Below are 25,805 nucleotides of genomic sequence, written 5' to 3' on the forward strand. Positions count from 1 at the left end.
CATTATTTTGTATTATAGGAAGACATTTCAATTAAGGGTTTTCCTCTCTTTAAGCATTTCTGTAAGCATATTCTTGGCTCTGTTGCTAAATAATAATTAACCCATGTAATGAAGAAACATTTAAAAAGAAAGAAACAGTAACAGATGCTGAAACATGATAGGGCAAGTCCAAGGAAACTAAAAAGTTAACGATGTCTTGAACATTGATTGGCAATCTCAGATAAAGATCAATCAGGGAAATTGGCTTTGCGAGGTCAGTTTCGGGTGAAGAGGTTAGTTTCTTACAGTTTTTATTTCAGAGTAAATCTGGTTAATGTGTACCACCTTGTTTGCCAGGCTATCTTTGCAGGCCTACGTGGCACAGAGCAAAAAAAAAAAGAAAATTAAGTCAGATTCGAGGAATTACAGAGCCTTAATATGTGGAATTATCAAAAATGGTTGGGTTATAAAAATAAGTGCTACAAAATTCGTTTTCTACTATTCATGAAGCTTAATACTTATACTATGACCTCCTAGCATTATAATTTAATTTAAGTTATGTTATACTGCATAATGAGGACATTAGCATATAGAATTTCACTTGGCGCAGGCATGAAAAACTAATTTTTCTCAGGATTTGCATGAGATATGTTCAATGTCCAATCTCTGTAATTTGTAAAGAACATTCTGAAGATGATTAATAAGTAATGCAATTGTAGGATCTTTATTTTTAAGTGCCCCAAATATCAAAGTTGAATTTGGGTAAAATGTGGGCATTTTTGCCATTTATAATAGCTTTAAAGTGCTTTAGGCTTCAGTAAATGCACACATTTATTTATAATACAAATTTGCAGGTTGTTCCCATTTGGGTTTGCTTTTAAATGGCTCGGTGAGCCAATGTGCCTGGTGCAGAGGTTTGAGTTTAATATCAGGGTGGAAGGTTTTAACTTTTGCTGGACCTAACTGAGACCTTCATCCATTTAAGGTTGATGAAATGAGTACCATTGCAAACAAGCATTTGTTCTAAAAACTGGTATGTGTGTTATTATGTTCTGCGAATTATTCACAGTAACTGTTTTAATAATCTAAGTATAGAAATAAATTGTAGCCCCTAACAGGAGTAATATATATATCATGTGTTTTTAAATAGGGTTGGTTATTGCAGGTTAGAAAGAGTTGGGAAGGTTTTTTGTCTTTTTCAGCCTTAGAGTGAGGAAGAGATAGAGGGCTGAGGAGCCCGCAAGGCAGATTTTGACCTTAAGGTCAGTGAGGTAGGATAGGAGTAAGTGTAAACAGATGGAGAAATCATTGCTTGGAAAAGCAGGGCCTCAAAGGGGGAAACATCACTTACAACTAAACTTTTACAACGCACTACCTTTACAACGCGGTCATTACAACGCAAACTATTACAACGCATTGCACTGGGGGGCGCTCTAGGATAGGGAATAGGTTAATTTACTATCCAATAACCTTCCCTAGTGTCCACGGGGACTGGAGTTGGAATAGTAAATTAAACTATTCACTATCCAACACCCAAAAGCGCTATGCGTTGTAAAGGTATGCGATGTAAAAACCGCGTTGTAAAGGCATGCGATGTAAAAGTATGCGTTGTAACGTCATACATCCCTCAAAGGGTGTTGGCGCACGGGACACGCAGAGTGTCTGTGAAAGAGTTTTTGGGACGTCACAATTAAGGTGGTTTAGCATGTTTTCAAAAGATGGTTGGTTACAGTTGATATTTTGTGTGTTATGTGCAGTGTCAGCAATATGTTGAAAAAGATGTGTTTTTTATTTTATTATTATGACTTCTTTTGAAAAGAAATGTTCGTGCGTTTTACATATTTTTGCATTTTATCCTTTTATGAATTGTTCCTGCTGGTCCTGTGTGTCAGAAGCGACACAGTAAGTTGTGTTTGACAGCCAAATCTCCACTAACTGGTGATCTGCTGTCAAAAGGAGGGTGAGGATTTTAAGCCTGACAAATTAAGCAGGCCTGAATATTCTGTTTTGGGCTGCAGGTTCACAGTGCAAAAAGTGCATGCAATGGTGTTGTGTGTTACCGCTTATTTAAATAAGCTATTGTACTTTGTCTATGCTTTTTGTGCTTGATATACAGCGCGTATATCTGATGGCTTGGCATATGTGTGTTTTTTTTAATTTTATGCATGTTTTTGTTTTATGTTGCTGCTTTAGATACTATTACAAGTTCACCTGTGTTGTGAAGGGTTCTACATGACGATGTATATCGCTGCACAACAGTTGGGTGAATTTGCGCTGATACTAAATTTCACAGATATGATTTTTCGTGCTGTGAACAAGACAGACAACACTTCACCAGTGTATGTCAAATTTGGCTATATAGTATTGAAGTAAAATAAAAGAGATATACAGGATCAAAGTGTGTCACCTGCTCTTAGTCACGCTACTGCCCCCCCTTCCCTTAAGGAACAGGCAGCCCTAAATTTATGTATCCTGATTGGACGTAAGGATAAATTATAGATTTGTGACTCTTGTACATGGTGACCTAATTTCTATTTTACATTAGTTAGTTTTGTCCTGCTTCCTAAGTAGTGTATGGCTTTGTACCATAAAGGAAACAAGGATTCATTTTTCCCTGAAGAAGGAACTGGAACATTAGCTGAGGTTACCGTATATGGTTTAGCGGCCAGTGGTAGAGTTAAAATTTGTGAACTATTTTTGATTTTTGTTCATCCAAGTAATTCCTTGTTCTTCCTATAGATTTTTCTTTTGTTACTTCTCCCCTGACCGATGTCGCATCGTGCCTAGCTATTGGGGTTTTTAGCTGTGTCCTAGTCCCATTTCTCTTTTCCTTTCACCAGTTAGCCCTTTTATTATTTTTGTATTGTTCAGGTTCACACTTCCAGATTGCAGTAATGTACCAGAGACACCCATATTATGTATAATTCTCTTTTGTATGACCAGACTGGTTTTCAAGAATTTTCTTTAGGCCTACTCTAATGTCTTCCAGTCTGACTGTCAGGGTAGTGATGGACTGGTTAACTGACTCAATACTATAGTAAGACAAGTTTTCCACCTCAATAGGAGACACCTTACTTTTTTTTTAATATGACAAATTCAATGCCTATACTAATTTGGTTTTTAGTTCCTTTTTTCTGCTGCTTTAATTTTTGGTGGATTAGATGTGTTCCAAATCATGGAAATACCAGGACTCTCTAATTCTTGTCTTTTGTTCCCACATTTTGATCATTAGCTTTTGTATTGCATAGTCCACCTGATGCACAATTATTAAAGGGAGGTATCTACATGTCCCTGATATGTATTATGCGATTTCTCTTTTGAGGTGTTGTAGATAAGGAATTAGGTAATTATTGAGAGAAAAAAATGTGTTTGCCCCATTAGACAATGCCACCATGTATGAGGACATCCATTCAGATAGAATTCCCATGTCACTATCTACCCTTAGATGGTAGAGGATATGCTCTCACATGGAAACCCAATTAAAGAGGCTAGAGGCACTGTTTTGCCTACTGCCTTTGTCTTTGTATTGCCTTTGAGAATGACAGTGTATTCTAGACCAGAAATGTCCCATGACGTATGGCCACTCCTTTAAAGATTGTAGGCCACTTGCTTGCAGTCCCCTTGTTATACAATGAACTGTTTTTGTACTTAATTGAAGGAAACTAACAACTGTGTCACATTTCCTACGTCACTAGGTTCTGCGGGATTAAGTCATAATAACCTACGAAACTCACCCACAATCCTATCAGTGACAGCTAACAGATGAAAAGTCCCAGCACCCAGACAGCGATCGCCAGCGTGCCATCAATGGTATCTCCAAAGTATTGTGCTTGCTTCATCAGAAGGCGTTGAACATCAGAAAAGAAGGAGGAGCTGGTTTTGCCACAGAACCAGAGTTTCAGTGCAAAAGAGCGAAAGAATTGAGGCTTCAGTTTTCCACCTGTCATGTGCTGGTAACCTCTGACAGTGTGCAGTCCCTTGAGCCCCTTGGCCTGAGTTTTGGCCACACACCCCCTTTTCTTTGCTCCAACGGAAGTGCAGTGCACCGGAGGATCCAGGATTGGCAAAAGGCACTACATTGTGGTACCTATGATTAAATGAAAGAGCAGCCCGAGCATCCTCTGACACTGAATAGAGAGTGTTGGAGCCTGAAAGTGTTGCTGAGAGTGACAGTCTGTTGCTCTTTCCCGATTAATAGTACTTGGGTCTGCATGAGATGATCTGTGCCCATGACTAACGAAAAGCACAATATCTGTAGTGCCTGCAGCACAGGAAATATATTGGTGCACTGTATTGAGACATTGAGACTTTCAAGTGAGCTGTGAGTGTTTGCCAGGAAGGCACTCCAACGGATACTGAGTAGCACCATTTTCATGAAAGGCCTGAATGAAGAGGCCCATGCGGAAGAAAACAACAGAAGCAGATTTGATGGACAATAGAAGCCTGCCAGAGAGGCTTCGATGGACTCTGGGTATTTCCCGTGCGATTGCATAGAATGGGTGTTTGGAGACTGATTCTTATTGCTTTACTGGCATTGACAATAGTCGCTGAAATAACTAGGAGCCCTGAAAATGTTTGCAAAATAATTTTAGGATTTGCCTGTGTAATGGCAAAAGGAGGGTCTGAGGTTCTTTAATTTTGACTCCATCTTACATTTGTCATCAATTTGTGTTGTCTTTACACCGGCTGCTCTATTCATGAAGTGTCTCTGCCCTTTGGACTGCAACGTGTTGAAAAACCCCCTCTGTCCTTGCTTTGAAATCAATCTCAGACACCAGCTGGCCTAACTGCATACAGACATGTCCTGCCATTACTGATTGACCTATAGGTGCTGTAATTAATTTACTTGTGGGTTGGGCAGAAACACGACGTAAGGGGGACGTTCTGGTTATATGATGCTTTTTTTGAATATTCTCCTATTGGCTAATATTTTACAGATCTTGTATGTCCATATTAGGTATTTTGCATGCTTGCAGAAGCTAGGACTGCCCCTTTCTTTTATCCTGAGTTTGTAACCCTAAGCATATACAAAGGCCTCTGTGTTTTGTACTCTTTAGACTGCCTCATTCAGTTGCTAAGGCTTCTGTGTGACGTAGTCTCACTCATTTGAGTTTAATAACAATGTTCTCTTTATATTCCAGCTTCTGTGTCAGATTCTTGTTTTGTTTTAGTGAGACCCCTGAGAATGAAGATTACAGTTCTTCACCAGGGAACCAATTACTACCAGAAGAAGCTGGAACTTCGCCCCCCCCAATCTCATCCAGACTTCGGGAGGCAGACGAGTTAGGTGGGAGAAGGTTGCCCAAGCCCCGGATAGGGTAGCAGAGATTTACAACCACGTAGCAGGGGTACTAGATGCGGTTAGCCACCTCAGGGGAGGTGACCATGAGCCCTCTCACCTTTTGGTTTTGTAGGCTACCCATACCTCCATATTCAAACAACTGGCTCATTTCTTTGTAACATCCCATACTAGTGGGGGGAAGCCAGCTAAGCAAGCCCACTGGTTTTACCAAAGATGTAGGGAGGCCAAATCTAACTTGATCAAGGAGCTGAAGCAAGGTACCCCGTTGACTGTTAGAAATGCTCGGCTTGCCTATAAAAGACTAATTTGTGCGGCAAAGGCTGAATGGGAAGCCGACAATTGGGCGAAAATTATAGAAGCCCTTGAGGCCCGTGATTTCAGGCTATTCTGGAACTTGGTTCGTGGTGGCTCGGTGTCAGGCGCGTCTGCCATCGTCCCCAACCTCAGTGAGGAGGTGTGGCTTGCCCACTTTAAGCCTCTATATGCACTGGGAGCCGTGAAGGCACTGGCGCCTCCTTGTGCGGCTGTAATCATCTTGGATACAGACCCTGTGCTGGATAGGGCCCATGATGGCTACCCATTTACGACCTTGGAAATCAAGGCAGCAATTAGGAGCCTGACCCCGGGAAAGGCCCCAGGTTTGGATAACATCCCTGGGGATTTGTATCGAACTGAGGACGGGGTGTGGGCACCATATATCTGCACTTTTTTCAATGCCATCATGCAGGGCATGGCCATTCCTCCTACATGGCTAGGTGCTAAAATTGTACCCATATTTAAAAAGGCTTCTCCCCTGGACCCGGCCAACTACCGACCGATAAGCCTGATTGACGTCCTCCAGAAGCTTTTTTCCAGAGTCCTCCTGACCAGGCTGCAGAGTTGGATGGATGTCAACAACATTCTGTCCTCTCTGTAGGCTGGATTCAGGGCGGGGGTGTCAAGGATAGACCAGCTTTTTAGACTCCAGCTGGTCTACTGGAAGACTGTCACTCTGGGGGGCGGCAGTTTGTATTTGATATTCGTGGACTTGCGGTCGGCTTTTGACCTGGTCCAGAGGGACAAGCTTTGGGTCATCTTAACTGAGATGGGTGCACCGGCTTACCTATGTGAACTTTTCCAGCGGCTGCACATGGGCACGTACGCAAGGGTGAGGTATGGGAAGGGGGGGCCACTGACTTCCCCTTTCCCAGTGGAAAGGGGAGTCAGACAAGGATGCGTACTAGCGCCCACGCTCTTTTCCCTATTCCTCAATGGCCTTATTGCCCACTTACTGGGAGCGAACAATCTGGACTCCCCTTCACTAGCTGGTAGGAAAATCCCGGCACTAATGTTCGCTGATGATACCCTCCTATTGTCAAAAACACTGGGGGGTATACAGCGAACATTAGAAGCTTTTTCTAGCTTTTGTAAAATGAGGAACCTGGAAATTAAAACGAAATATATGGCGTTTAACTCGACTCACTCGAACTGCCCCCACCCGCATCTGGATGGAACGGCCCTAGACCGAGTGTCAACCTTCGAGTATCTGGGGGTTACCGTTAATAATAAATAATAATAATAATAAAATGGACTGGGGTTCACAGATCGCCAAAGCCAATATGAAACGTGCCCAGTCATCGGGGGGTATCCTAAAAGTTCACAGTAAATCTTCCCTCAAACCTATGGGACCGGCTGTAGAAATTTACAAGGCGCAGGCAAGAGGTGGCGCACTTTATGGTGCAGAACTTTGGGGGCATGCAAGTGTGGCCCCCCTTTCCCTCACTGAGAACAGCTTTATAAGACGCCTCCTGCGCCTTCCCCGGAGCACTCCCCTGGTTCCATTGAGGTTGGACTTAGGTTTGGTGCCAATCCATGAGGTCGTTTCAAACTGCCCTCTCTTATACTGGAGACGACTTTGGGCTACCCCTGAACTCGAGAGCTATAGGGAAGACTTGCGGGATCTGCTAGCCAGAGGGGGTGTGGGTAAGATCCCGTGGTTGAAGTACATCCAATGCCTCGCACAGAAATTGGGTAGGGGGGACCTCCCCCAGAGGAGGCTTGTGCCTCGCTCCCTAGGAAGGTATTGGGCATAGCATTGAAATAGTATGGGAGGGCTCTCCTATTAACAAATTCGACCCTGGGTAGGCTCACTAATGCCTTCCTAGAGATTAAGGCCCACCCTTCTTTTGAGAGATTCTTAGACCAAATCCAACCACCTTTGGCTAAGAAACTCTATCTCCAGTTTAGGCATGGCACACTTCCCTTGAGGGAAACCACCGACAAGTGGTCAAAAACACCACTCCACACAAGTACTTGCCCAGGATGTGAGGCTAGCAGAGAGACAGATCTTCACGTTCTGCTCTTCTGCCCCTCCTATTCTAGGGCAAGAACTAAGTGGTTAATTCAGTGTTGCCGGCTTAGAGGCATAAGAGACTACAGAGAGGCTTTTAGACTTTTTAAATCTGATAGGTCTTTCATGTTTGTTCTTGTGACCTCTAAATTTCTTTTGTCAATGTGGTACACATGGTGCGCGATTCTAAAGGGTTCCAAATAGTTACAACATGGGTGGCCCTCTTTCTTTCTACTTATCTTGCGTGGTGGGCCAGCTTCCAAATTGTGTACAATAGAGAGATACCAACGCTCGTTTTAACTTAAGTACTCTACGTTCTAATGTCTTTTTATGAATTTTTTATATCTATTCACTAATTTATTTGTACATAGTATTGTTGTATATGATGTGATTTCTATGTCTTTTATATGGTTTTTAACCGACAATAAAAGCTTTTTGACTGACTGACTGACATAATACTTGGGTTCGCTTCCGAAGGGTATAAATTCAATTTTAAGAAATCACGAATTGCCCACCTCAACGTCCTATTCTTGCGATATGAACTTTCAAGTGACGGCAAAATCCTGGCAGCTAACTTTCTAGAGAAATGTGCGCTGTTCCAACCTCCAAAAACGCTGAAAAACTTACAATCAATTCTAGGTTTCCTGAATTTTGGAAGAACATATGTTCTAAATTACACAGAAATGGTTAAACCTCTCTACGAACTAATCAAACCTGATTTTAAACCAACTAATTGGACCCAAAACGAAACAGAAATTTTGCGTTCAGTGCAAACAGACATGTTAGCAAAAACACAGTTAGAGACACGCGACAATGTGCGCAATCTTGTGATCCTAATCATCCCAGGGAGATGCGGATTCACGTACCTAAGCTTTAATGAAGGTGAAAAGGTACCAATAGCATACAAATCACACTTGTACCTACAAGCTGAAATAAAATTCACTTCAACAGAAAACATTCTGAAAGCGGTTCAAACAGCAGTAGCAAAAGAGAGAGTTCTCGCGCAGGGAAAACGCACAATGATCGTTACACCTGTACCTGCCTTAGAGGCAGTGACGAAAGCAAGCATTCCCAATGCTAAGGCTTTACATCCGAGATGGATACAATGGGTTAACTCTCTTGCTGCAACAGACGTTGAATACGTCTTTGACCCCTATTTGAAGACACAAGAATTCCTAAAATACGAACACGAATGTCCTCTGCCGACCGAGATTCTGCCTCTAAAACATTACGGATGTATAATGTATACAGACGGATCAGCACAGCCCGCAATTGGGGGTAAACAAGCCTATAGTGCTGTGTTCGCGATTGTTAAAGGTCGCTGGCACAAAGGTAAATTTAGACCTTTGGTCACTAAAACTCAATCACTTGGAGACTGTCCAGCTCAGCGAGCTGAACTACAGGCTTTCAAGATGGCGCTTGAAAATACCGATCGCAAATTCCCCGCACTAATAGTGTGCGATTCATATTACAGCGTCCAGTCTTACAAGGAATATCTTCAAAACTGGGTTCAAAATGATTTCAAAGATGCAAAAGGAGGCACAATTAAGCATAAAATGCTTTGGGAACAAATAATTAGAACTACAAAAGACTCACGTGATTCACACACTGAGTCATCAGCATGATGGCGTTCACGTTGCAGGGAATTCATTGGCTGATGAAGCCGCGAAGGCAGCTGTACAAACGGCTTCTGTAGCTACAATCGCTCGCTCGAAAAGAGCAATAGACGGTGAAACATTACTAGCGGTAAAAACCTCAATGGAAGGCAGCTATGCAGCGTTACCTCTAAACTATCCACTCACGTATACATACATAATTGATGCGAACTCCGTTCCTTTTGCTCGAATCCCTGGAGTGGGGGACAGAGTAATTCCAAACAGGAACCGGAGAGGTGCTTTGGTTCAAGAAGCACATATGGGAGAGGGTCTTACACATCAAGGGATCTTAAAATCTCTAATAGAATTAGAAGGGATGCACTGGTGGACAGGAATGAGCGTCCAAGTTTACGAATTTGGAATAAACTGTGATACCTGTTACAGATATCATAGCTTTGAAAATCACCAGATACCTGACTACAGTGTAGCCAGCCCAGTTCACACACCATTGTTAGACAGCATTAGACTATCTACACGCAGACGTCACCATGGACAGATGCGGTCCCACAACTACTAGGACAAGATTTATTTGGATGTGGCCCCAGCTCTCGGCTGACGCCAGAACTGTTATAAAGGGTTTGCGAGTTTTTATCGGCACATACGCAATCGGCAAGCTACATGGCTAGCTTGAGCGTTGCATTGCGGTATTCTAGTCCCTTCCATCCTGAGGGTAATGCGGTAGTGGAAAGAAAAAAACGTGACATAAAGCAATCCATAACAGCTAAGGTATTAGGTTCGGGTGATGGTGATGGGTGGGTCAAACATCTAATAAGTGTCCAACGTAGTCTTAACAATCTGCCAATGAATTCTCTGGGTGGAATCACTCCATATGAATTACTGTTTGGTACTAGAATGATAATCGAAGACCTCGATTGTCAAACTTCGGTGGTGGAACAAAAACCCTTTGATGTCAAAGATTGTTTGGCTATTTTACAGGACTTAAATGAAACAAGAAGAAGTCTGAGAAACACGATACAGAAGCCAACATCCACTGAAGAGAAACCACCTGTCCCAGCAAGACCTGTCTGGATTCTAAAGATTGGGGATCTAGTCAGGGAAAAGATTGCGGTAAAGAAGGAATTTCGGCCTTCTTACAGAAAAGCAGTGCCTGTCTTGGCAATCCACAGAACAAGATCAGTGTTACTTCAGCCTCTTGTTGGTAAAAGGGATAACAGAGTTGTATCCATCGACCTGGTCAAACCACATCATGTTGCCGATAATAAGTAGTAAGCCCAGTGGAATCCCAAGAAGTAGCAGAAGACCAAATCTTGCTACAATCAAGAGGTTCAAACTGAAAGACTTATCACCTTTGATAAACCTGCAGTAAGAAAAGAAGGACTTTGCAACAAAACCATGGAACTTGTGCCTCTTGAAACCCAAATAACAGTTTGTCAAGAAACTCCTGTCTACAATGATGTAGAATCTGACTATACAAATATGACAAAGGAAGAAGCAGCTCCAAAGATCGATAACAATCGTGATGCAATTCCAACAATTGACCGAACTGCCTCTAGCTATTACATCAACTTTGATACATTTTCTGGAGATTCCAGTGAACCTGAAAATACGCCAGCAAATAAAACTTTCAAAGACAAAATAACAGAACTCTCATCAACTTGAAAAGACATATCTGGTTTCACCATGGGTTGAATATTGGATTGTGTTAGGTGTGCTTGTTTTCCTGCTCTAGCTCATTCTTGTTTTAAGCTTGGGAAAAATGATAGATGGAAAATACAGTACAATGGATACATCAAGCAAAAAAATAAACTTGCTCCTGAAGCCTCACAAATCATCTCATCGTGAACGAAGAGACCTCTCACCAGTTAACATCACAGCCGTTCCTATACCTAGTGGTATAGCATGGGACAGAACTGATTATGACATCTATGGCCCAGTAGAACTGCTGAAGATTTCACACCAATTCAAGGTTTCTTTGAGTGACTTTGTATCACCCAGCACATTTTCTGATGATTGGGACTTTGAAACTGTTAATAATATGATGACAGACTTAGAAATGTCAGCTAAGTTCACAGAACATGAATACTTAGAAGGTTCAACAGATTATGAACAAATGTATTGTTTTAATCATTATGGTCACCATTATTTGTATAAATCTGAAAGCCCTAGAAGTGTTTTTACTTATAATTAGGGCTCCCAGTTTTATGGTATTTATTTTTTTGCCATTTTCGTCTGTATTTATCCATATTTATTTTTTGGGCATTTTTTCTGTATTTTTCCACATTTATTTTTGCCACAAGAAAAATGCGATGCTATAGCTAGTATTTTTCCACATTTATTTAAATTGACAATGCACACATGCGCTCACTTAAACTAGCGATTTGTGGCTTTGGCATTGCTTTAAATGGTCCAGTACTGAGTAATTTGAAAAGGAGAGTACATGTGCTTCTCAGTTCTGCTATAAAAACACTTTAGGAAGAGTACGAGCACTTATCAGGAGCAAACATGTGCCAGCGCTTCTGTATTTCCATCTAAAGCCACCTGTTACAGGCACTTAACTCTACCCCCTTCAGAGGAACCGCGCCCCCTCCTCTTGGAAGGATGCCATCCTAAAACAAACACGGATTAAAAGTGTGCACAGTAAAAACCCAGTGCTCTACACTTGCACTTTTATTGTCCTGTCACTTCGTGTCTCTTGTCGCCATGGTACCCAGACATGCAGTGTATCACACAGCTCACACTGATGTAAATGGGGAACATCAGTGAGAGGGCACAGTACTTACAATGTGGGGACTTTCTGTAAGGACCTCTGAGGGGTACTTGTGGCCGTATATGCTTCCCCATTCAGGTGTTCCAGTTGGGGCGGGACAGCCAAGCATGTACAGTTGTGCCAATGAGCAAGTTATGTTCAGGGAATCAGGCATACACAGGAATTCAGCACTCGCCTTCGTCTCGCAAACTGAGTGAGATGTTAGGTTTCCTTTCTAAATGACCAACGTACTTTATTTCTTGTACAGCGAATAAGACATCAATTAGTTTTAAGCCATGTGCCAGTATGCGCTGCTGCAGCACTATGAATTTAAGTGCTTATTTATTTATAAAGTTTTATATAGCGCAAACAAGATCCCGAGGGATATCGGAGCGCTTCACAAAGGAAGGGAGGAAGGACATAAATCCAGTATTGACCACAAGTAAGAATATCCAAAAGGAATAAACGCATATATCTCAGACAAATAAATGCATAGTTTCCAGACAAATAACACATGGAGAATAGTACAATAAACAAGTATGTAACAGTCTAAGAAAGGGGGTATACAATGCGGAAAAAAAAAGCATAGTTATCATTGAGCTGTTTTAGCTTTCAGTTCTTGTTCATGAATGTGTAAAAAAGTAATCAATTTGCAGTAGTTTTTTAAGTACTGTCATTGTAAGCGACGGCAGTGGCAATGGGTGGTGCAAGCTGGGATGACCTCCTGACACGATCCCTGGCACTTATTTGTTTATGTGCAAATTAAACACGGGTCTTACCTCATTAATTTAACTCCCAACTCAGAGGCAGGCCCCTGGTATACTCCAACAGATTACCACATCCTTCAGGAATGGACGCTTCCAGGGAAACCTATGGCTCGTGAAGGTTTCCAAATAAAATCCAGGGGGACTATGTCAATTTGCGACACAAGAAAATCGTACAGTACATAGATTTCCAATGTTTAACAAACCGTTCAGTAATTGGGGCATTTTAATTGTGCAGTGCAGTTGATCATCCAAATTAACTGTGGGCAGCAGGCTTAAGCTGCAGGTTCCTGACATTTCCATTGGGGACTGCTATTCAGTATTTTCTATGCTCAGCAAGAACCATTCTGCATTCCTGTAGGTTTCCTGGCTGGAAGAATTCCTATAGCACATTATAGCTATTAGGCACCGTCGGATTTCATAACCACATTTATATTAACTTTCAAATATATGGTTAGTGACGATACATTTTCTTCTTTAATATACACTTAAAATGTTCCATTTTATTTGATGCGTGTAGAGGAGAGTTGTTTGCAACCGGCAGTTAGTGTTATTAGCTGCCGAAAAAACGCTGAAACTCATTTTGTTTCTGCCAACATTTCAATTTAACTGAGGACAAGCAAAAAATAAAACGCAAGAGCGCTCAAGGAAAGTGTTTTTATTTAGAACTCGGATAAATATACATGATGTCGGAGTAAACTGAGTGGCTGTATGTTTAACTGAAGGGAGGGTGAGGGGGGTCACAGAGCAACAGGTGGGACGTATAGCCGCAGGCAGCAAGGCTTTTCCACAATTTTGCAGTTATCTTTGGACAACTCAGAAGTTAAGACTCAGGCTGACCTTCGACACCTGCTTCCCTCAGTCCTGGGGCACATTACCACACATACCTCTCAGACTTATCCGAGCAGCTCACTTATGACAACAAAACACATAGATGATAGTCAGCGTGCACGGCCGGCTTTAGCGCTGTTCGCGACCGGTGTTACAATATGTTTGGCGACCCCCCTTCCCATCCACGAATTTCGTCACTACCGCCTTCCAACAGTACCCCTCATATCCCCTTAGCCCCTCTATTATATGCATTTCATTTTTTATAGCGCTACTAATTCACTCACACTCAGGTCTGTTATCTGCATGGTGCACTGTCAGTCACACCTTTGCAGGAGGCACATTTTGGGGCCTGGGACAGGGAGTCAGGGGCGTTGGGAGAGGCTACGGCCTGGAGTGACAGAACAATCATGGGGTGACAGAACAACTAAGCCTCATTAACAAGTAAATGGTCTGTGAAAAGACCTGTGAAGTACTCGGGTGCGGCTGTGTGTGTGTATGCGCCCAGGAAGGAATTTCAAGCAGCAGGAAGGGGGCATGGCGAGAGCTCTGGGTTCCAGCGCGGCAACATTTTCTAGTATTTTACCGTTTCTAAATATAAATACAGACAAAGGAAATATAGATTTCCGTCTGTATTTATATGTAGAAATCCGTAAAAACGGAAAACCGGGAGCCCTACTTATAATCAATGGGAACATTGTCCAACGCCACCAAAGGGTAGCTCAAAAACATTTTTTTGAGAAATTTCTGTACTTCTTGGGATTTAATATTACAAATCCAGAAACGTTTTATTTCAAAAATATGAATATAACAGGAATGAAAACAATGTTGACCAATACAAAACAAATTTATTCTTCAAACTTTTATGCTCAACTGCCTACATTAGGTTTTGACGTTTGGAAAGACAACATTGAGACAAAAACTGTCTGGGGCACAAAAGACTGGCAGGTGCAAGGTCTAGAAGCCCTGTTCAGAGCCTGCATTATACCAGAACAAATACTGTTTTTAAATTACACTGTTCAACAAACTTCTTGTCTTGGCCTGGCTAAGATAAAAGATTTAAACAAACCATACCAAAGCCCGCACCTGACAGTAATAACACTGCGGATGAGGAGGTAGATGTAAAACAGATTATACAACACAACAGAATTAATCCTGATTGGAAAAAATGGTTAATCTGACCCACAGACACGAATAACTGTCAAGATAGATTCCTGAATAAAACACAAGGGTTCGCAGTGAATAGGCCAGATCCAAGATATTCCCAGAGACAACATCCAGGGATAGTAACCACTTACAGTGTAGGAAAACTATGCCTTGAACGGCTACAGAAATCCACACTTCCAGAAATCAAACAACACTTATCTTTGCTTAAAGAAGGCAATGATGTGCGAGATTTCTTAATGCAGCCTTGCAAACCACGTCAAAAACGTTTCATATACGCCGGTATATACGCTGCGTACAACGAAGCTTGGAAAATAACGCAAATGGAAACTGCAGAAAGAATACGAGAAATTGATTGTATTAATTTAGAGAAAACTCTCTCTGTAGTGGACAATGGGTTAATGACTCTGTCCTCCAGAATATATTCTTTGGACAGCATTGTATCCTCTGCAATTGGCATAATAGAGCAGGATTTGCTAATGTTACAACATGGCCAGTCTCAATTACGTTCTATAATGCAGCTAGGCTGGATGTTACAAAATCTTCATTCAGGTTACGTGCCATGGCGTCTAATCAACACAACGTCATTGTTTGCTGTATTTAACCTTACAGATAAACAAATCTCTTTGGCACAAAGAGGAGCAGACTATACGGTGCTGAGCATTCAAAAACCGGAAAGATTACCATTGACAGTTTCTAAGAAGCCTGTCATTGAATGGATCATCACGATACCAGTGACGATTTTCCAATTTCAGTATTGTCTACAGCATATACCAGCAGGCCTGTATGAAAGGTTGGGTAAAGAATACATTAAGTCGACCTGGACTTTACCTTACACACACAAATGTTGGAGTGGGGGAAAAGAGGTATTCCTTAGTGGTAAAAATTGTAAGAACTCACTAAGTGGTACACTTTTGTGCCAAGGTATTATTTACACTGAGCCTGCAAAGGTTCTGCAAATAACCTCTTTTGCCACCTGCACGGTACATCCTTCACAGTGATAGAACCAATTTTCAGGCAGCTATCCAATGGCAGCTACGTTATGCTCAATGACCACAGCTGTTGTGGCATGTTGCCCGGAAAAGCGTATCTAGTTAGTGTGTCATCCAGGGTCACTTGTTGTATGCAAGTATTGTATCCAAAGAGCAAGACAGACAGGGAGACGGCGTTATGGCCTTCACTGAATATCTCTTCTATACGAATCGATACTTTAAGCAGAATGAAAGTCATTCTTTTACAAAAAACTGTGCCACTGACCTCGTCTAGAGAAACGTATGATCTGCAAGTTGCAAGGACTTCTGCAGAGATACATGCATTATTATCAACAAACTGCCCAGTACATTTCGCAGAAATGTTAGGTCAAATCTTAAACATGTCTGATACCAGTGGCATCGCACATGTATTTAAGACGATTTTTTCGTGACTGTTAACACCATTTGAAGCAGTCCTCTGCATTTTTCCAAATTTCGTGCACTCTGTGTTCTGCGGCCTGCCTCTCATCTTGGGACTCGTAGCAGGAATTCTATTTTTATTTCTTCTGCTCCGATATGGCAAGTCCAGTCACCAGCGATACCCAGACTACCATGGAACAAACCCTCCTTGCCATGAGGTATCGTGAACGCATTACACAGATTCTTGGCTTGCCTCGTTTAAGAGATCTGAACACCACCTGGTTCCTTTTGTTCAGACCAATCTGGCAAGATTGCATCTTACCTGTTCTACGATGCCTGCTTTGCGGAGAGGAATGCGTGTTGGACATTTGTCTTACACTTCCATCAGTCCTGACATCGGATGTTGACGCTTTGCTAGGTCCGGTAACAACTCATGCATCGTGTTGCCCCCAACGGCTGCCAATTCTGATGACGGCATTCATTGAGGTCTCACCGGCAAGTCTAACTGAGGGTGAGATACGTGACACTACAGGCACACAGGTACCACCTACTGCGGACATTGCTAATGCATCAAACGCTGACGGCGATAATCCTCATCTACACACATTTGACATGCTAACTGAAGTGGCTCCACTTTCGCCTACTATGTTAGCCAGTTCCTTTGCCAGCCTAGACGATCTGATGTTTTCTCCTGACACCTAGAATAACTTTTGACTCATGCACACAGCGTTCCCTGAACTCTGAAATTCGGCCTTCATTTTTTCAAAACAAACCATCTAACAATGTGAACTTTTTTCAAAATATATCTTTTGGCACAGGGTAATCTGCTTAAAGTAGAAGTTTTCTTAGAGAACAAGATTTCTTTTGAAAAACTTCCTAATGACAATATTTGGCCTTGTCTTATAAACGAAAACAGTTTAAATACTATGCTATGGGATGGTCTCGACCTTTTTCTTCTGTACCTTAAGAGACATTTCATGAATGTAATTTAATTCTTCATAAATAATAGGATGTATACTCTCATAATATGCTTTATATCTGTTGAGACTTGTTTTTCATACAGTTTATACTGTTCTTCATGTGAAAAAACCTTTTCAAAAGCAATTTGTATTTTGGGTGGGATTGTAAACACTTGCCTTAGATATGTTCAGTGCTTATAAATTTAGTTTTATTGAACTTAATATCGTGGAGTGGGTGTTATGTACGAATCTAGGACCCTAGTGTAATTTTCCAGATTCATGCCCACATATAGGTATAAATCACCCGATCCTTATATAGGCATAGAAATCATACCCTTATTTAGACTAAGCCTATGCAGCCCAAATACGGCATGGCTACTTCCACTAAGTTCCAAGAATCCACAACGATTTCTTAGAAAAACCTGCCTTCAGCAGCTAGGGACTTCCCCTTACCTGAATACTAATTCATCTAGGAAATCATGGAGTTTTCAAAGAACTGAGTCTTTGATGACGTTATTATGTCCAATCATACATCAAACTCGGCACCTTCAAGGTATAAATATGCCTACATTTTCCCAGACAAACACCCAGTGGTTTGGAGCAGATCGACTATCTACTTGCCCGACGCGCCCTGCAGCAGCAAGTGCCGAAGGAAGCCGACCCTCCAGCTGACGCACTGAGAGACGCTGTCTTTTCTCCTGCCGAGAAATCCAGCTCCAGTGTTTTCAGGCTACCCTTGCGGGTTGCTGGGAGATCGAGTCCTGAGAGAGAAATACAAGACCACCTTCATTCTAAACCAAGGTACGGAGCTGATTAGACCCTTAGAGAATTCTTAGATAGATACTTGGCAGAGAAAAACTTAGTAAACTTAAAGCTACACCTCACTTACTTCTTCCCTCGTACTAGACTTAGGTTAGGTACACCGAGGTAGGCGTAATTTTAGAAGCACCAGTTGAGTACTTTTAGTCATTCTTTTATCACTGTATGTATTTTAAATGTTTTAGGCATTTTATGGCTTAGAAACCATATCATGCTCTTACAGTACTATTTTATAATACTCTTCGTATTATATGCCTTGTACTTTATAACCAGTATTACGATTTTAAAAGTACATTTCTTATGCTTGAGAAAGAAGACTGTTCAATAAATACTTTTTATTGAAAACGCCCGCGTCTCTATTTTCTCAGCACCTCTGGTGAAACGAAGCATGCACGATTGACTGAGTAAAATAGCTATCTATTGTTTCCGCGACTCTAGAGATTGATTTCTTATTCTTGGGAAACAAAGTTGTCATGTTTATGCGGTTGTCAGAAGCTAATCCCTTCTTGTGTATTCAAGAAAGTTTCTAGTGACCTCTGAGCTAGCTGGCACTCACAATTAAGTCTAATATATGTGATAGAGACCTAGTCCACCTCAGTCCTACGTCTAAACTATAGTATATATTATTCCAATGAGCAAAGCCTATTGGGAATATAGGAACTACACTACACCATAATGTTTGTTCCCAGTCCCGAGAGGACCTGGCTTGGCAGTTCGGGCTAGACTGTTCCCATGAGGAACAAGGTCAAGACTGATTTGCATATGGCTGGGTCCAAACTGGGTGGTGTGGTGAGCATAAGAATGATGGATTAAACCCAGATCATTGGGACTGGGGGGTGAATGTTTGTATTATCAGCATTCCGTCCATCAATTGTTCCTTTTGCTCCTATGGATATCTGGCAATCCTTAATTTTGATTACAAAATCGATAGAAATATTCTGGAGGCTCATATTCTGATCATGCTCCCATCGCTCATTCATATTTATCAAAATGGCTTTTTGCCAGGAAGAAGTACTTCCTTTAATCTCAGACGGTTGTTAGGATAAAGAATTTGCCCCCATTTCCTGCCCACGATTGGTTTGCATGGTACTGAACCATGTGAAGCCATTATATTCACTAGAGTAGAACTACCTTTTTTGAAGAAGTAAAGAGAGACAGACTAGGTTGGAAAATGCTACATATGATCAAACTGCTTTATATGGCACCTATGACTAGAGTCAAAACTGGTATACCAATACCAGAACCAAGCGATACTAAGGGGCACTAGACAGGGCTCCCCACTCTCTCCCCTCCTCATAGCAATGGAGCCACTGCCTATCAAATTGCATCAAGGTTGGGACATCCCTCTACGAAACAGAACGCATGCAGTATCTCGATTTGCCAACAGTATATTGATATATCTGAGAGACGTTGCTGCAGTCCCTGATTCTATAGCCGTGACGCTTGGTGCTTTTGCAGAGGTGTCAGGCCTGAAAGTGAATTGGTGTAAGTCATGTTTGTTCCCCCTACTCCTTACTATCCCAGAGATACACTTGAATACTAATAAGGAATCTCTGCAATAGCAGGGCACCACATTTCGGTATTTGGGTATTAACATCTACCACCAAGAGCAAGTCTTGCTGGATGGTAATGTCACAAGAGCAGTGACTGCACTCCATAGCCAAGTGGCCTTCTGGACAACAGTAGCATTATTTGAGATGTGCTGCACTGAATTCTCAAAATGGTCATATATTCCCATTTATTGTATTACTGCAAACTTTCCACTATACCTTCCAGAACTTTTTTTTCCCCACTCTAAATGTCCTACTCAGAGAACTTATCTGGCGCAAAGAATGCCACAGAGCGGCACTGCCGAAATTACAGCTCCCAATAAACAAAGGAGGCTTAGAAGCCTCAAACCTTGAACGCTCTTACCTTGCAGTCCAATTTGCAATAGGTATACTGCTGGTTGGAGGGCAACCAACTCATTGACACAGCCACAACAGATGCCCCACAGCGTTTTTCGGAGCTCCTTCAAATCTTCAGTCTGTTCTACCATCTCTAGATCAGGAATAAAGAATCCAGGACCTCATAAGACTAGAGACAAAATGCAAGGAAAAGACCAGAATGCAAGCTATCTTCAACTATGCACCAATGACATCAGAACTGCTTGAACTTCCCACAATTCAGAAATAAACTGAATATACATCTCTTCAAACATTGCTATCACCCACACAATCGGAACTTACCTGTTACCTATCTCTTGTTAAGGATCTTGCAGTCACAACTTTGGGCTACCACCCTCTGTAAAGTGTTGTCTTCATCCCCAGTTAGGCATGGCCACTAATACATACATACATGCAAACATAATATTCCTCATGATAAAATCAGGATCCTTTACCCAGAAGGGTTGGACATTTTGGACTACCTGGACTAATATCGATGTGAAAAATTGTGTTGTTGGTTGAGTGGGATTGAAATCCTGCTCAAGCAACAGTCACATTCTCTGTCAGGGGGAACCACTAAAGTCACTTAATTAACCTGTGCTTAAGCCTCTGGTAGTCTGGCACAAAGCACTCAAGATTAACTTAGAGGCAATGTTTAAAGTATTTTTGCAGCATGCAAGTAGTAGTAAAGTGAAAACACAACACAAGAAAAATCCCAAATAAGAAAAATAGAGTACATTTTAATATTTTTTAAGCACCGAAATGGCAAAAATACAATCAGTAGAACAAAAGTTATACATTTTTAAAGTTTAAGATGAAAACTAGTGCATATAAGAACAAAGCGCTGAGTGCGTGGCTCGCCATGGAGAGAGCTGGAGCGGCTCTGCCAGATCACCCCGCTATAACCCCTAAATATCTGTGATAATTGTCTGAAGTGGGCACGGGCAGGGTCCTATATGAGCAGCTTGCCTCCCGGGTGCCAGAAATGCCTCAATGAGACCGATCAGGCTTGGACTGGAGGGGGGCAGTCCAAGAGGCTAGATGCCTGCTGGAGTCACCGGCCTCGCTTACCGTACAGCGAGGAGACCTGCAAGACCAAATGACGGAGTGGATTGCCGGCCAGGGGGCCAGGGCTGGGGGTCCTGAGAAGGAGAGCCGCTGCTGCAGTGGGTATTGTGGAAGCCCCACATTTGAGATGGGGAACGAATGGGTCCCGGGGCCTGCGGCAAAGAGGCAGCGGACTCCGAAACGCAGAGAGTGCGACTCTCCATCCACTGCTGAGACTGAACGTGGCATATGAGCGACAGTGAGGGTGGTCCCTCGGGCTGCAACGGGTGAGTGACGCTCGATTACCGCTAGGGCAGGGTCCCCTACAGGCTGAGAGGGGTCTCCTAAACTCCCCACTATGCTCTTCGGGCGGCACAGGGGTCTCTCTTCCCCTTCTTCTGCCAATCTTCTGTCAATCTCCCTGGTCAATATTCGGAGCCACATGTGACGTGGGCCAGAAGAGGTGACCTGTCGGTTTGCGGACCGGCTGACCGAACCACAGAAGAACAGCAGAGGCAACATGCTGTGGGGTGTAGCAAAGGCCCAGTCATCTGGTGTGGCTGCAGAGCAGCCACTTTGAGACCTGAGAGCTGGAAATCCGACAGGTCAACAGGCGGGCCTCGCCTGACCAGGGTAGGCGGTGGAGAGTACTGCTCTCGGAGTTCCCCATTCTTCCCCTCGCATGCCCTGTAGGGCGATGAGGCCCCCATAACAACAGGAGGTAGGGGCCCTCCCAGCACACAACGAACCAAGATGGATAAATACACCCTGTCGAAGGGACCGTTGGGAGGATCTGAAAAAATGGCCGCGGGGCTGTCCCTAGGGGCGTCGTCTTTCCCTGCAGCTCCTGAACCTAAATTGCAGGATGTAATGGCAGCTAGCCAGGGGGTCAGGGTGGACCCGGCAGGGAGAATTGATTCAGCGACTACGGAGGTCTCCCTGTTGAGGGCAGACCTGCGGTTCATGTGGGCCCAGGTGAAAGAGGTGGAAGGGATCACAACTGGCCTTGTGATCAACACAAAAACTCCTCAGCAGCTGGTCAGTGAATTGACAGTAACAACCAGACAGTTAGAGGCCAAGCTAGAGGACCAGGAGGGGCGCTCCTGGTGAAACAATGTCTGCATTATTGGGGTCCCGGAAAAAGCAGAGGGGCCAGTGGTGGACGTATTCATGAAAGATCTATTATCCAAGATGATTCAGCCCAGGGAACTATCCAACTATTTCTCTGTGGAGCAAATGCATCAGGTTCCAGGTTCTTGGTCGAGGCCGGGAGCCCTGCCACGACCCATAATCACTAGAATCTTCAATTATCGAGATAGGGATGTGACTTTACAGGCTGCTTGGAGAGGCCCACCAATCAAATTTGAAAACACTGCTATTACCTTCTTTCCTGTTAGCAGCAACAGTGGAGTTTCCTGGAGGTTAGGAAAGCTCTATGGGTAAAGGAAATCAAATACTCTATGCTCTTCCCCGCAAAGCTCAGAATAGCTATGGAGGGCAAGGTTTGGCGCTTCTCTACTCCTTAGGAAGCGTGGAACTGGTTGGACCGCTGGAGGATGGCCTGAAAATTTCGGCACAAACACAGAAACACTGATGCATTGGTCTGCACTGAGATAGGACTGACCCCAGATTAAACGGCAGGACTTCCTCAAACTGTAGATCACTCAACCCGTCGGAAGGTAATGATTATATGGATCGGGGCAGCACAGATAAGAAAATGTGAACACTGAGGGAGCTGAATGAACGCATTGATCTGCAATACTGAGATCGAACAATTCAGTGATCTTGTGGACTGAGACTGCCTATACAGCTAAGTTTCAACTGATTTGACCTTGGATTTGTATGGTTTATACGCTTGCTCCTTGTTCTGGGTAACTTTGATAATGTATGTGTTTTATGTGTAAGGGGGGGCTGTGGGGGCAGCCGGCGGTCCTTTAAAGGGCCTATGCCCATCTGACTTATGGTGTTGCTGTTATGGGGCGACAGGCACTCTGAAAATTGGAGTGATGGGAGTTTCTGAGCCCACAGTGCAGGGTAGCAAGAAGGCGTTTGTTGGTTGGTCAATGTATGCTCAGTATACATACCACCAGGATTACATGCAGACACCTTGCCCGCTCTCAGTGCAACACTATTAGAACTCCCAATGAGTATTCTGGTTTTGGGTGGGGACATGATCGCCACAATGGACCCCGAAAAGGATTGAGTGCCGACCTCGGATAAGGGAATGGGTACGGAACCTCTGAGAGCATTCACTGAGACTCTCGGACTAGTGGATCTTTGTAGGGAACACCACCCCAAGGTCAGGCAACACACGTTCTATTCAGAGCCCCATGGAGATACTCTCACTAGGACTACCTAATGACACATTCCCCTGCAGCGGGTTGGGTCAGGGGGGCAATCCACAGGGTGCTGGGTATATCAGATCACTCGCCTGTGGAGGTGCAACTGAAGGGACCCACTAGAGATATTACACTACCACTGCGACTGGACCCATGGCTTTTAAGAGATGAGCAAGTCAGAGACAAATTGCGAGAGCGGACCCAACAATACTACCAAGATAATGTGGGCACCGTAGACCCAACATGCGTGTTGTGGAAAGTATACAAAACAGTGATTAGAGGGTATGTGCAGCCCATAGCTGGAGTGTAAATCTGTAACCCACCGGAGGCGCTGAAGCGGGGTAGTTTCCCAGAGGATCAGCTGCTGGCCACAACTGTGGTACACCCTCTGCAGATAGCCATTCGTCTTGCTCAATCTCATTGTTAAATGTGGAGGCGAAAGTGTTGGCGAAGGTACTGGTGACCAGACTTAGTAGTATCAACATCCAGAATACATCCTGACCAATTGGGCTTTATGCCTTACAGGAGCACCTGCCTTCAGTTACGACGTCTGTCTTGAGCAATGCATATTATGGCACAGAGGCCGAAAGAAGAAGCTGTGCTACTGTCGATAGACGCCCATATGGCGTTTGACAGCTTTGAATGGCCGTACTTATTAGCGGTGCTAGAACGGTTTGGATTTGGTCCAAAGTTCTGTGCCTGGGCTTGGCTACTGTATACGAACCCGCTGGCCAGGGTGAGAGTGAATGAGGTGGTGTCGCAGTCCGTGTCCTTAGATAAGGGCAGAAGGCAGGGCTGCCTGCACTCTCCTATGCTTTTTGCCCTGGCGTTAGATCCCTTGGCGGCGCGGGTCAAAGGTGACCAGCTGACACAGGGAATACCGGGATGGATGGGATGAGAAAATATCGTTGTAGGAGGATGACATACTGCTGTACACCATGAACCCAAGGTCCTCAAAAAATCGAATATTCCATATATTCCAATTGTTTGGAGAATGCTCTGGCTACAGATGAATTGGGCCAAATCCCTTCTCTTTGTGCTTGCTGGAGCTCCACCGGCTCTGCCATCTAGTGAACGTACCTTAATGATCAAAGACAAATTTGGGTATCTAGGAATACTGGGTCCGATTCACAGAATGACTTAAGACTAAATCCTAAACTTACTACTATTTGGTATTCACAGAATGCACTTACTACTTTTGGGATTCACAGAGTGAACTTACTACTTTTGGGATTCACAGAGTGAACTTACTACTTTCGGGATTCACAGAATGAACTTACTACTTTCGGTATTCACAGAATAGATTTAAGACTACTAACTTTACGTCCGCACTCGGGCCGGAAATTCCGGCCCGGAGGCGGAGCTTCTGGCTTTGGGGCGGAGCTTGCGACCCGGAGGCGGAGCTTCCGGCCCGGAGGCGGAGATTGCGGCTTGGAGGCGGAGCTTGCGGCTACGCATCGTAAGGTACATTGACGCAAAGTGTCGCATCTTAAGAACTGAAATGAACTAAGCTAAAACTACCATCTTAAAGTAACAGTATTGTGTATTTTTGTTGTTTATGGTCTTGTGGTAAATCTAGATAAAGTATACTTATTTTTTATAAAAAACCTTGTGTGGTGTCCATCTGTAGTGTTGTCACTGGGTTATTGTATACGATCACAAATGCTTTACACACTGCCTCTGAGATAAGCCTGTCTGCTCGTGCCAAGCTACAAAGGGGGTAAGCAGGGGTTATTTTAGGAGTGTACCCCCTCACCCTGACGAGATGCAAGTACCTACCTGTGCCAACTAGAGACCCCCAAATCTAACACCTACCTTTTCCCAAAATTCCGCAATAGCCGGGCACTTTGCAAACATGTGTATATCTGAGGCTCTCGCCATACCTCATTTCTTACAGTTAACTGGGGTGCCATCTGACATCTTTGACAGCCTTAATGGTGTTTAATAGGCCCTGTGATTCTTTCTCAGCCAGGCTGGTTTTACAATGGCAAACAGGGTGCAGAAAGATGTTTGCCAAGTGTTTTCCCTAGGTTCATTTGGCAAATTGGCACATCACAGTTCCTCGGCCAGTTTAAAATCGCCGTTGATTAACTTCTCGATGCACCAGTACCAAGTAGGAACCATCTTTTTTCCTTTAGGTCTAACCACCAGCTATTCCTCCAAGGTGTTACTTATCCAAAGGGTATTGTCATGTGTTGGGCCCAACTCTGCAACTGGATGTATTTGAATTTAGATAGACCGCCTTCCGCCATACTTTGAAGTGATGGCCAAGATAAGAGGATGCCCTCTTGAGCCAGATCCCCCACACCTTCAGCCCAGCCGCTCTAAGTGGTAGTGCCAGTCTGTCCTTCAGGTACTCCGGTGCACCGGGAGAGTCCCTCACGGGGGCCAGACTCGAGAAATAGTTGAGACCCGTCAGCCGTTTGATATCAGCCCATGTTCTTGCCATTCCCTGTAGGACTTTTAACTTAATCTTCTTGAAGAATTTAGGTTCTCAATACTTAAACAAGAAGCCCTCCTGAGACAGACTGGCACCCTTTAACATAGCGGAGAACATCGCCCCAACCCCCGCACTTTTCTGAGTTTTTAAAAGCATC

The 25,805-nt window shown here is 43.4% G+C and overlaps 1 protein-coding gene across 5 annotated transcripts in view; it reads right to left on the reverse strand.

Annotated features, from left to right (window-relative positions):
• The window catches only part of LOC144822841 (uncharacterized), a 190,053-nt gene that overhangs the window by 143,127 nt on the left and 21,121 nt on the right, over positions 1–25,805 (reverse strand). For all 5 annotated transcript variants that reach the window (XR_013608703.1, XR_013608702.1, XR_013608704.1 and 2 more), the window contains exon 2: positions 19,812–19,937. Coding sequence is in view for 2 of the 5 variants with exons in the window: in XM_078680791.1 (XP_078536917.1) it covers positions 19,812–19,935 (124 nt within the window). In the remaining 3 variants the exon portion in view is untranslated. The remainder of the gene's footprint in view (positions 1–19,811; positions 19,938–25,805) is intronic.

Source organism: Lissotriton helveticus, chromosome 3_1 (genome assembly GCF_964261635.1).
Source record: "Lissotriton helveticus chromosome 3_1, aLisHel1.1, whole genome shotgun sequence".
NCBI classification, from domain to species: Eukaryota; Metazoa; Chordata; class Amphibia; order Caudata; family Salamandridae; genus Lissotriton; species Lissotriton helveticus.